The sequence below is a fragment of the Euprymna scolopes genome, chromosome 35 (assembly GCF_053919585.1).
Source record: "Euprymna scolopes isolate OS-2025 chromosome 35, ASM5391958v1, whole genome shotgun sequence".
NCBI classification, from domain to species: Eukaryota; Metazoa; Mollusca; class Cephalopoda; order Sepiida; family Sepiolidae; genus Euprymna; species Euprymna scolopes.
The window spans coordinates 43513744-43525911 of NC_136516.1; the positions used below are offsets into that span (position 1 = coordinate 43513744).

Here is a 12168-nt window from a genome sequence, read left to right on the forward strand (position 1 = left end):
AAACGTTGATGTTACTGTTTTTATCTTTTCCCTTTGCAAAATTCAACCATGTTCTGCCAAGTGAAAAATAAAAATAACAAATTTACTTTACAAAACAACCAAACCAAACTGCATGAATAAATATTTATAAAATTAAGACATACTAGAAGCACAATTTTCATGTGAATATAATGGAAGTAGTTTTGCGTCTCAAGGTGACCTTTAAAGGAACTAATGCTAGAAAAATTGGACAGTTTGGAAGTGAGAGCAAACGATCTATGAAAGCTTGAGGTGATTCATCACTACTGTTTACGCTGCATTCTTCATGTTCCTTGGCAACATGGCTTAGGACAGTGAAACAATGGCAAGCTGATCTGGAGTCCTTGCCTTTATGCAGTTAACCACTGGAACAGAGATTGGCTAACGCTTGTATCTATTTCTGCAGTGTACAGTGATGCCTGATTTTTTTTTTTTTTTTTTCTTAAACTTTTTCTTCTAGGGGATGGGACATCCAACCAGATGTCTGACATTTACCCCTATTTTAGTGAGTCCAACCAAGAGATCTTTTCAGGATTCTAGCCGTCCCTTTCAGTGCAATCGTTTGTATTTCACTTGCACTTGGTTCACCGGGTATGCTTGCTATGTACTTTTTAAAGTTCTTTTTCATAAGCCCAGTTGCTCCTATGATGACTGGTATAATTGAAACGTCTTTTAATTTCCAATTTCGTTTCATATCATACATAAGTCCTTGATACTTTGTTATCTTTTCCCTTTCAACTCTGTTAAGCCCTGTATCATTGGGTACACTGACCTAGTCAAGCATCTGTTTGTGACACACTAAATTCTCTAGATGGAGCCAGCTGAAACAAGAAAAGACAAAGAAAGGAACTAATGTTTTTCTACCATGTTACACAGTGAATTAGGTTAAGATGCTTCTCACTGCAAGAAGATGTGACACAAGGTTAAGAAAGTGACGGACAGTCAAACCAGCACTCTTAAGAATAAATAAGATATCTAGCTGACAACATTAAGGTTGCTTGTGAAATAAACTTTTATATGATGCTATTCCACACTCTAACTCCAAGCAATGCCATGTAGCCCTGCTTGTTAAATATGACAATCGTTCCAAAAGTAAAGCCTCCTATTTTTTTTTTTATTTAACTTAATTGTTGTTTTAAAAAGGTTGCATGTAAAATAAAATATGCATCAGGTGCGCTTGAAAGCCAAATTACAACGCAATATTACGAAAATAAGCAAATATTTTACTTGTTTGAAATTTAAAATTTAAATATATTTCGGAGTCAAACTTCATCCTCAATATTTTTTTTTTTTTTTCTTCTTCTCTCTTGTCATGTTGTAAAGTTGGAGAAAAAAGGGCCAGTAGTAAAGATCCATGCATCGTTTCTCAGCGGTTGTATTTTGAAATACCAGGAATGAAGTGTTGATTTAATTCGATAAATATATTATAAATTTCAAACAAGTAAAATATTTGTTTATTTTCATAATATTGTGTTGTAATTTGGCTTTCAAGCACACCTGATGCATATTTTATTTTATTAAAATTAAATCAATGCTTCGATAATGGAACTCGCACTCCTGACGTTAATCTCTCATAGCCAATGCACTGTTCCCGGCATTTCAAAATACAACCAAAAACGGTCCTCTTGTGACGACGACCAGTTCTACGCATGCGTCAGATAACGTCATGACCTGATTTACTTTAAATAGTTGAAAAACTGACTACATTTCATGTACGTCATGTTAGCTTAGTTGGTTAGCGCGTTGGTTCGTTATCTAAACGTTTTGGGTTCGAATTGTGGTGTGAGATATCTTCTTTTTTTTTTTTTTTTTTTTTTTTTTTTTTTAAATTTAAATATTAAACCAGTGTTATTTAAGCCATTTTTCACGTAATGTTCATTTTTCTGTTTTTTTTTTTTTTTTTTACTTCGCTTATCCACCCCCGACCACACACCCAAAAACATCCGGGTACCCACCGATTTTTTAAAAATTTTAATATGGAAACAGGCTTATTTAAGCCATTTTTTACGTGTTCGTTTATCTGTTTTTTTTTTTTTTTGTCTTTTCGATTTTTACATTTAACATCGTTTGTTTGCCTTATGTTAGCTTTTTTTTTTCTCGATGTTTTGATTACCCCCCCCCCCCCGCCGCTTAAGTTTTAACGTTTTCTTTTTTTACTTCGCTTATAACAAACAAACCTGGTCATTGACCTCATTTGCTGAATAGCTATTGCTCTACGACTTCCGTGCGCGCACCTGTCAATTTGGTTCTTACTTAAATAAATTCAAACATCTTTCAGTAACTCATTCTGGTTGGCCGATTTTATTTTCAAACTTTGCCTCAGGGCTTCTGGTTCGATCCTACCACACTTGCTAGATTTATGGTGTAATGTCTACAAATTTCCATTAATCGTGTAAAAATTATTCTCTTTATAAAAATAAAACTACCTAATCAATTTATGTGATTTCTGGAATATGATATTTTTGTTTTGTCATGGGTGTGTGCATCATACAGAATTTTTTTTTTTTTTTTTCAAATATTAAAAGAATTCTGGACAAGAACCAGAATCTCATCTAACTGCGACCAGAATTAAAGGAGCCTAAAACAACTACAATCTTGAAATACATCTGATAGGAGCAAGTTATGATAACTGTTAATATATGAGAGCCAGATTAACCATGTCTGACTAACTTGAAAGCTGAGCTAGAAAAGATACTCAGGTTTTGAACTCATGCATGGGTGGAATTTAATATATTTTTGATTTCCAGAAGTATAAGTGTATTCTCTTGTTGGCTACTAATGTTCAAGGGAGATAACTTAAATCATGTCTTAGAGAGATAACTCCTTGATTATTCTAAGCTGACACTCCCAATGTATCAAGCTTGAAGTTTCTGATTGTTCTAGTCTATTGCTACAAGAGCTATAAATACTTGTTTTTTGTCCAGAATTCCATCACATTAAAAACAAAAAAGCAGAAAAATTTGTATATATGATGAAATGAAAATATCATATTCCAGAAATTACCTAAACTGATCAAATAGTTTTATTTTTATAAAAAAAATATTTTTAAATGATTAATGGAAATTCGTAGACATTACAACACAAATCTCCCATGTTTAAATTATTATTGAATTATCTCCCTTGTTTTATGAGATTTTTTTTTTTTTTTTTTCAAAATACCAGGCAAAGCAGTCACTCCTCCAATACTCCTAAAATTTGATTTTCTTATTTAAAAATAAAACTACTTGATCAATTTTGGAATATAATATTTTTGTTTTGTCATGGGTACATACATTATACAGGTTTTCCTTTTTTGTTTTTTTAATATAGGAGGAATTTTGCACAAAAACCAGAGAGAAGACATTTTCTTTATGATATTCAATATTAAATATTTATTTTAAACTACTTTCAGGTTCCTTCCAACCATCGAATGAGATGATGCTGAAATTTTATGCTTTCTACAAGCAAGCCACAGAAGGACAATGTACGGCTCCAAAACCTAATTTCTGGGATGTTGTCAAAAAAGCCAAATGGTTAGCATCACATACACCGCACTTTTTTTTTTTTTTTTTGTTAAAACAAAATATTGTACTTTTTTGATCCCCCGACAAAAGGAGGGTGGACCTGTAAATTCACCTTTGTCTGTTCGTTCGTTCCGTAGTTTTCTCAATAACTACGACTTGGAATTTCTTGAAATTTTGCACAAACATTAAACATGATATGAGTAAAAAAGTAACAGAACGGATTTTCCGGAAAAACTCTAGTTGCCCACCCTAGGGGTGCCTTTCGGGTTAAAATGGCTAAAATTGACACTTTGTGCTTATTAAAAAAAATTGATGTCTTGGATTTTTATAAAACTTTCTGAAAAGTTGTAACTAACTGATTTCTATGTAATATTGTTTGTCTATATTTCGCGATAACTCTTGAGTGTGCCCCAGGGGCGTTTTTAGGGCTATTAAAAACACTCCATTTTTGGGACTATTTTACTATATTTGTCCCAAATTTTGTGTGTATGTCTATTTAGCAGTTTTGCATGGTGCTGAACTCAAATTTAAATATGTTAAGGTCTTGGAGACTTTTGGGGCTAAATGGTGGGGAGTGGCAGGCAAATGATGGACTTGGTCATTTTTCTGCATAATGTAGAACTCAAATTTACATACGTTAAGACCTAAAACTGCACTGTTTGTTCATTTTCACCAAGATTTGATGCCTCTAGGGACTTTTAGGGCTAAATGGTGGTGGGGCAAATGCTGAACTTAGTCATTCACTGTGCTCTCATGGGGGACCATGCCTGCTTCACTTGATTAAATAAAGAGTTCAGTTTGAAATTCTGTGTAAGTTTCTGAGTTTATCATAAGGATTCCCGGTTTTAGAAATTTAACCTTTTTTTTATTTATTTATTTATTTATTTTTTTTTCCCTTGCAAGGAGATCACCATTTATCAAGACTTAGTCATTCGAGGATAAGGGTTAAAGATTGTAAGGTGGTCTGTAGGACAACAGCCTAGCGATCGGTAGTGGTGGAAGTTGGGTGGAATTTTATTTATTGAGACAGCGCAATAGGAACTTATTTATTTTGGATTTGAAGATGACTGTTATAATCAGCTGGAAAGCAGGCCTGGAGTACAGAGTTCCACAAGTGGGCAATTCTAGGAAAGAAGCATTTGCATTTAGATTCAGGCACAGATAGTGGGAGAAATTGTGGACAATGGTTATAGCTAGACGAGTGCTTGTTGCGAAAGTCTTGCATGGGGGGTGGGGGGAGAACATAGATTGGAGAGGGTTGTAGGTTAAATTGTCTGAAACATGAAAATAACAATGAAGATGAGAATAGTAGTCAAGATGTACAATTGATAAAAAAAAAAAAATGAAAAACAATTTTTTTTTTTTTTTTTTTTTTATTTTAGGAAGGTTCGAACATAACATCATCCAAACACTTGAAATGTTATCAACATCTTTGTCGAGTGCGGGAACATATACAGAACTTTAAACCGTTTTAAATTCTGTGTAAGTTTCTAAGATTGCCATAAGGATATCCCAAGTTCGGAAAGATGCATCTGATGAAGGTCAGCAGTTACATTGGTCGAAACATTGTGGAACGAATAAGTCAGATTAAAATAGTATTTTTGTTTATGCATATTTTTTAAAACTTCAGGACTTAAAAAAATTTAGTGCAGTAGAACTGCAAGATACAGCATTAAAAATTTGTAACAAAATACAGTACAGTATGTAATACACATGTATATAATCAAATAACATAAATAATACCGTTAGGCGGGACAAATACTGTAACCAGGGGCCAGAAAAACATTGTATTCCACATTGTAACCTGAAAAATATGTATCCCAGCGCCACCGTATCCCAGGGTTCTTCTGTAGTCTGGAAAATACAAAAATGGGCACTAGGAAATTAAGTGTTGAGGAAAGAGATCTATGGTCAGCCATGTCCCTGTACCTTATATATGTCTATCATTTTTCTAGCTTGAATCTTCAATCACCATAATACTACATTCACTCCAGATTGTCTTAAGATTTCCAAATCGATATTTTTTTTTTTTTTTTTGAATAAATATGAAATCGTTATAAATACAAATTACTAATCCTAATTACAAATTACTAAAAAAGTCTTGAGAAATTATCTTTTTTTTTTTTTTTTTTTTTTTTTTTAAATTAATTTTTAATATTTTATTTTTACAGTTGTGGAAGTTGACATGACCCAAACACTTAGTTTTATGAGAAATTAAAATGTCTATTGTATGGAAACGACAAACAAAAACCTTTTGTTGGCAATGCTTTTTAAATTCAATCGACCGTAATAAGTTATGAGAATTGTATTTCTGTTTTATAGAAGGTTTTACACATATCGTTTCTCTAGCTCAATGACCCACTTTGGTGGCAAATGTCAACGAATGATGCATGATGAGCTGTTATATGAGTTTTAAAGAGTTCCTTTCTAGCTTATAAAATGACTTTAGTTTAGCTTGTTTTGTATTTATCAGCAGGGATTTCCAATTTTTTTTTTTTTTTTTTACATCATCATCATATTGTATGAATCTGGAGATTCAATTGTTGGCATTGGTTTTCCCCGATATTTTTCTAGTCAGAATTATTTCTAGAAAAACATCAGGTACTTACCAAAGGGACCACATAAAGGTTGCCAACATCCTAAGTTATTTTGCTGTTTCTAGATTATTGAAACAAGATTTTGTAGTCGATAAATGGAGTTTTCAAATAAAAAAACAATAGTTTCTACTGATTTTTTTTGTCAATTCTAATAAATTACAATGTTAGTTTCTAAACTATGCAGTTGAAATTACTTGAATATTACTGAATTATTAAACAAAGCAATTTTAATCGTGTTAGCAGGTGAAAAATTGCCGCCATCTTTGTTTAATTCGAATGGAAATTACCTCCTTATTGAACTCTCCTGTGTTTTACGATCGTTTTCATCAAATTCTATTTTTTATTTTCTTTAATAAATAATTTCTACTTTATCAATTTTCGTAATTTTTGAATATAAATCATCTTAAAAATATGAGGAATACGTAGATACCATTGTTTTCATGTGTGAAATTCAGTTTTATGATTTCCAAAAGTTTTGTCCCAATTCTGTAGGAGCGCCGTTATTTTGTGGAATTAACTGGATTCGAGCTTGGGACACTCAGTTGGTCAGTCTGTGTTGTTAACCATTGAATCTACGTCACCTCTTTTTTTATACTACAATTAATATAAAAGCATTTGTCCCTGTGTGAACACCGTTAATCTTATAGTAGCAATGTAACTGAAAAAAAATGAAATATCTCAATGGCATAGAAAGAGCTTGATGATCTAAGCAAGAATCTTTTTAAATTTTTAAAATGTGACTAAAATTAAGAAAGTTATGACTGCTTTTGTGCTTCACACATTTGGGTATTTTTCTCTCATTAAAACCATATGCATTTTGTCACATTTTTTTTTTTTAATACTTTTTCAGGAAAAATGTTATATCTGTTAAAACAAGATTAAGCAATGAAATTTGCTACATGAGTCTATTTTTGTGCAAGGATTTTGAATATGCCACTGAAAATCTCCAAAAATTAATGATTTCCAAGTAATCTGCAGTAAATGCACATATGTTGCAATACCTTAGACATACCATCTATCCATATAAAGTTGGTTGGTTGGTTGTTTTTGTTTTTTGAGGTTATTTAATGCCGAATCCAAAGATTTTGAAAGATTTTTTTAATAGACTATATTTGTTGTTTTCAAGTCGGTTTCTATTTAACTCATAGTTGGGACCCTAATAGGTACTACCACTCCGGGTCAGAGCAGACCTGGGAGTAATCAAAGGGTGGCTCCACACTCCCCAAAGTCCGCAAGCTGGGGCCTCACCGCTGGATATAGTTTAAAGTCATATCCAGGACCAATATAAAGTTGGAGAACTAAAATTAAATTATAATGTATTTTACGTACAAGAAATTGAAATCTAAAACTGGGCCTGTCTTAAAATGAATAGATTGCAAGATTTCTTTGGTGTTATTGTAGGTTTAATTGAAAATATGAGATTCTAACTTTTTTTTTTTTTGCGTTTCATTGATTTGAAGAATATTTAGCTGATCATTTTTAGGGTAAGAAATGAAATTGTTTTAAAAAAAAATATTTGAGCAATACGCATAGAAAAGGAAAATGGCTTAAAATGTTTTAATAACCACAATACAAGAAATAACTTTCTTTTTGTAAAATTTAAAAAATCTGATTAAAATAAGGAAGTTATGACTTTTTGCATTTTTAGATATTTTTTCATATGCGTTTTATCACATTTTTTTTTACACATTTTCTATAAAACATTTAGCAATGAAACTTGCCAGATAAATGGATTTTTGTGCAAATAATCAGAATATATCACTGAAAATATTTGTTCTTGTGCAAGCACTTTTTTATTTTATTTATTTTCATATATATATATATATAAAATAGATGAAAAACAGCTATATTCCAAGATATTATTCATCTTACCATTTATTTCTTTCAACATGTCAAAATGTGCAACTCTTAACGGTATCTATTTTATAGTGCAAGAACAATCACATGATTAAATTAATGTTAATTATGTTTATTTCCAGCACAGGCTCCTTAGAAAAGTAAAAACTTCTTAGCTTTAAAAATAAATGAAAAATTTAAGTAATATTTGCATTAAATCAAACATGGATCTTATATCATATAACACCCAATAACTTAGAGAATCTGAATACAGACTGCTTTGACAACCCATTTCCTGGATTATATAATATGAACTATGGAAGTGCATATTATTTCATATTTTACAGAGGTATTTGTCATTGGATTTGCACTTGTAGTTTTTGTTTTTCGCAGACATTGTTTTCTTTTTTTGATACAAATGAAAATGTTCAAGAAACCTTGTTCTAAAGAAAGATGTTGTCTAAACAAATTTTTCGTTATCTATATAAAAGGCAAAACGGCTGCGTGCGTTTTTGTATGTCCAGCAAAGGCTTTTTTTGATGGAGTTCTCGAGGGGGGGGGGATGGGGCTTACTATGTTTTAGAACTTTTTATATACTCCCTAGATTGTAATATCTACGATTTGCGAAGGGACGTCGTCTCTAGATTTATTTTGATTGACTTTTATAAAATTCATGCTACTCCATCCTCTCGCGTGTTTGTTCGTGTTTTTCGTATAAAAGCGAAACTAATCAAAAGCGAAAGCAGGTTCCCGGCCTTTTGTGCCGGGACGTCCAGAAAGCAATTAGCTTTGATCAATGTGGGGAAAACCCCTCATATCAGACAATTGCTATTCATTTGGACACTCCCTTTTTGTTGGTAGCTGGTTTTCCCCAACATCGTGGGGAAACAAATGAATGGAAAAATGAATGTTGGCTGAAGGCCAATTAAGCTTTCCGCCATTTCATTAGCAAGTCAACTTTTTGATTGACATTGTAGAAATTTGAATGCTTTTCACTTCTTATGGCCTCATAGTGTAGCAGTAAAATCTCAACAATTTCTTTCACTTTTTTTTTACCGCCTCCGGGTTCCTCGTGGGTTCGAGCCTCCCTCCCTAGTAACACTTTTTTTTTTTTTTTTTTACACCTCCAAACACCAGGGCAACACCGGGTACCCCTGCTAGTATTGTATAACTGAAAATAAACATTGTTTGGAAACAGCTGTAAACATCTTGGATATCATTTTGTGTACTCCTTATTTAGAATATGATTTGAAAATATTTAAAATTTTTCAAAATACATAATTGTTGTGGCTTTGTATTATGTTGCTTTTGAAAATATATATATATATTTTTTTCTTTTTTAGGGAAGCCTGGAGCAAACTTGGCAGCATGTCGCGAGAAGAAGCTATGTGTTCTTATGTAGATCAACTAAAAACGGTTAGCTTTTAATTTTTCTTATTCTCACTTGAAACTGCTTGAAGTAGGTATCTCAAATAAAAATAGTAGGTGCAAGTCTAAAGTTCAACCTATTAAAAAAACAAAAATACAGAGTAATCTTTATGGTGTACCTATCACTAAACAAATGTCATATTTTAAAAAATCACGTAAATTGATGTTTATTTTTTTTTACTAAAATCAACGACAACTGCAAACGTTATTGAGGAGTTTTTTTTTTTTTTTTTTTTTTTTTACATGGAATTCACCACTTATCAAGGCCCAATGGCCACTCAGGGATAAGGGTTATTGTGTGTACAGTAATCAAAGGGATAGTGTAGCAATAGTATTGGAGAATTGGTAAGGTGTCATTACTTGGGGGGGCGGTTCATCAGGAATTTGTTTGTGTTGGACTTGAAGACATCCAGGTTGAAGTCGGGAGGAAAACAGGCAAGCAGAACAGAGTTCCACAGGCGTGCAGTTCTTAGAAAGAAGCTTTGTTCATGGTATCTGTTTTGATTTAGGCACAGATAGGGAGTGGGGAAAATTATTGACGGTGGTTTCAGCTAGTCGGGTGTTTTTTGAGAAAGATTGGCGAAGGGGGACCAGAGAATGGAGCTCAGACGAGCACCTGCCATGGAAATAACGATATAACAATGACAGGCTCGCTACGTCTCTTTTGTGAGAAAGAGGTTGCAGGGTAGAGAAAAGGGCATCCCCCACCAAGCCACGGAGTCTATTTTGTACTCTGTCAAGGCAGGATAGGCTGTTTTCTGCAGCCCTCACCCAGATGTGGCAGCAGTACTCCATCTTTGGACGTACTTGGCTCTTATATAGATAGAGAATTGCATCATTAGTGAGATATCTTCTGGAGCGGTAGAAGGATCCCACCATTTTCCCAGCGACCTTGGCCACAGACTTGATGTATGTGTTCCATTTAAGATCAGGTGTAAAGGTCAAACCCAGGAGCTTATCAAATCCTTGGGCCTCCCTTAGTTGCCTTATTTTGTTTAAGATGGAACTAAAATATAGCCTAACTTGAAATAGATTGGAAAAAAACACTGTGCAAGCAGTTCAGCCCAGCTTTGCTCATACCCTATGTACTGTTCATAACTTTATATATATCAAAAGTTTAACTCATGTCCAAGTGACCTATATCTAAAATTTCAATTGTTTAGACCCAAAATTGGTGGAGGAGTTTGGTAGAGTTTTCAAAGGTCAAATTGTTGAACTTTGACCCCTTGACAGCCAAATTTCTGGCCAAATACCGATTAAAAAGATTTTCCCAAATCTCAATACCCCTTATAACAAATCTTGAGTCTGTAGACTGAAAATTGACAGAGTACATTGGTAGGGAAATATATAGACACACACACACACACACAGAAACAATTTCACTTTTATAGATAGAGAGTATTGGGCACAACTGAAAATCACAGTTCCAAATAAATTAACATAAAAACTGTTTTATATACTTGCATACCCATCAAAAATAGGTATTTACAGCAAAAATTAGGAAAAATTATCAAGTGGAATTTTAATAATAAAAAAAAACCCCCAAAAAACCTGTTTTATTATATTTTGCCAATCCACCATTGATAAAAGGGAAAAGCCTGTAAAGCAAGGGGAGATAAGCCGGCCTGTCATTTAACCAAGTAATAATGAATGGCATATCGGCAAACTGATTTTTATGTTTAACTAGCTGGGGTACCCAGCGTTGCCCGGGTGTGTCAAAGTGGTGTAGTAAGGAACCCCGAAAAAAAGTGCTAGTAGCAGGGGAGGGGGACTCAAAACAATAGTAGACAGTTTGAAAGAAAGACGTGTTAAAAAAAAAAAAAGTGGTAGTAGGCAGGCTGGTTCGAACCCATAATGCGAAGGAGTAAAGGAAGATTATAAAAAAAAAAATGTAACGTCTTAGCCAATATCTCCGTGGCAAAACCGGATGTTGCAAACATTGAAGTTAAGGCTAGTCAGTCGAAAGGAGACAATGACTTGCGAAAATAGCGACCCCCCCCCCTTGTAGAAAACTGACGAGTTGAGGGTGAAGGAATGTATTTTTTGGCCAATTTTTCAATATTTGTTGTCTGAAAGATTGAGGTTTCGTCATGTTTCGACGCGTCTGTCACAAGTTTTGCGAGACATACAAACACACACACACATTTTGCCCTTTATATATATGTAGAAGATTAAACTTCTACTGAACTTTTCCTAAGTTTTGGTGGGGTTAATTATTTTTCTTTGATACGTATCATAGTTTTTACTTGGAATGCAATTTTAACTTGTGCCCAATACTATAAAAGCACCAAAAAAAAAACAAACTATTAATGACACCGAATAAAATGTGGCACTTCTGTACTATAGAAACAAAAAAAATATTGAATTTCAAGTGAAACAAATGGTGCTTACGTAACTGTCAGGTCGCAAATAGTAACATATCACAAAATTACCTTGCCCTTTTCATACAAAGGGGGGTTAATTTTTATTTCAACTTTTTTTTTTTCCAAAAAGCTGATTTTTTTCCACTTTCTTTTTAATTTAGATTGTCGAAGCAATGCCGCAGACCCAATTAGTGGCCGAATTTGTGGAAAAACTGGGCAGTTTCTACGAACTGGTTGATGACAAAACCTTCTCAGAAAAATTTTCCTGTCAAAATGGAGACATTCCTAACGGAGATGTATTTGACCATTCCGATAACAGAAAGGGTAAGTAACCAAGGTTAAGAAACCCAAATTTATTCTAAGTATGACTTTAAAAGGCATTTAGTGGTGAGGTTCCATTTGGCAGCTGTGGGGAATGTAAAG

The 12168-nt window shown here is 33.4% G+C and overlaps 1 protein-coding gene across 2 annotated transcripts in view; it reads left to right on the top strand.

Annotated features, from left to right (window-relative positions):
- Positions 1–12168, top strand: part of LOC145259845 (acyl-CoA-binding domain-containing protein 5-like) — a 63585-nt gene that overhangs the window by 25241 nt on the left and 26176 nt on the right. For both annotated transcript variants that reach the window (XM_080117685.1, XM_080117684.1), the window contains exons 2-4: positions 3410–3530; positions 9298–9370; positions 11907–12069. In XM_080117685.1, the coding sequence (XP_079973811.1) occupies positions 3410–3530; positions 9298–9370; positions 11907–12069 (357 nt within the window). The remainder of the gene's footprint in view (positions 1–3409; positions 3531–9297; positions 9371–11906; positions 12070–12168) is intronic.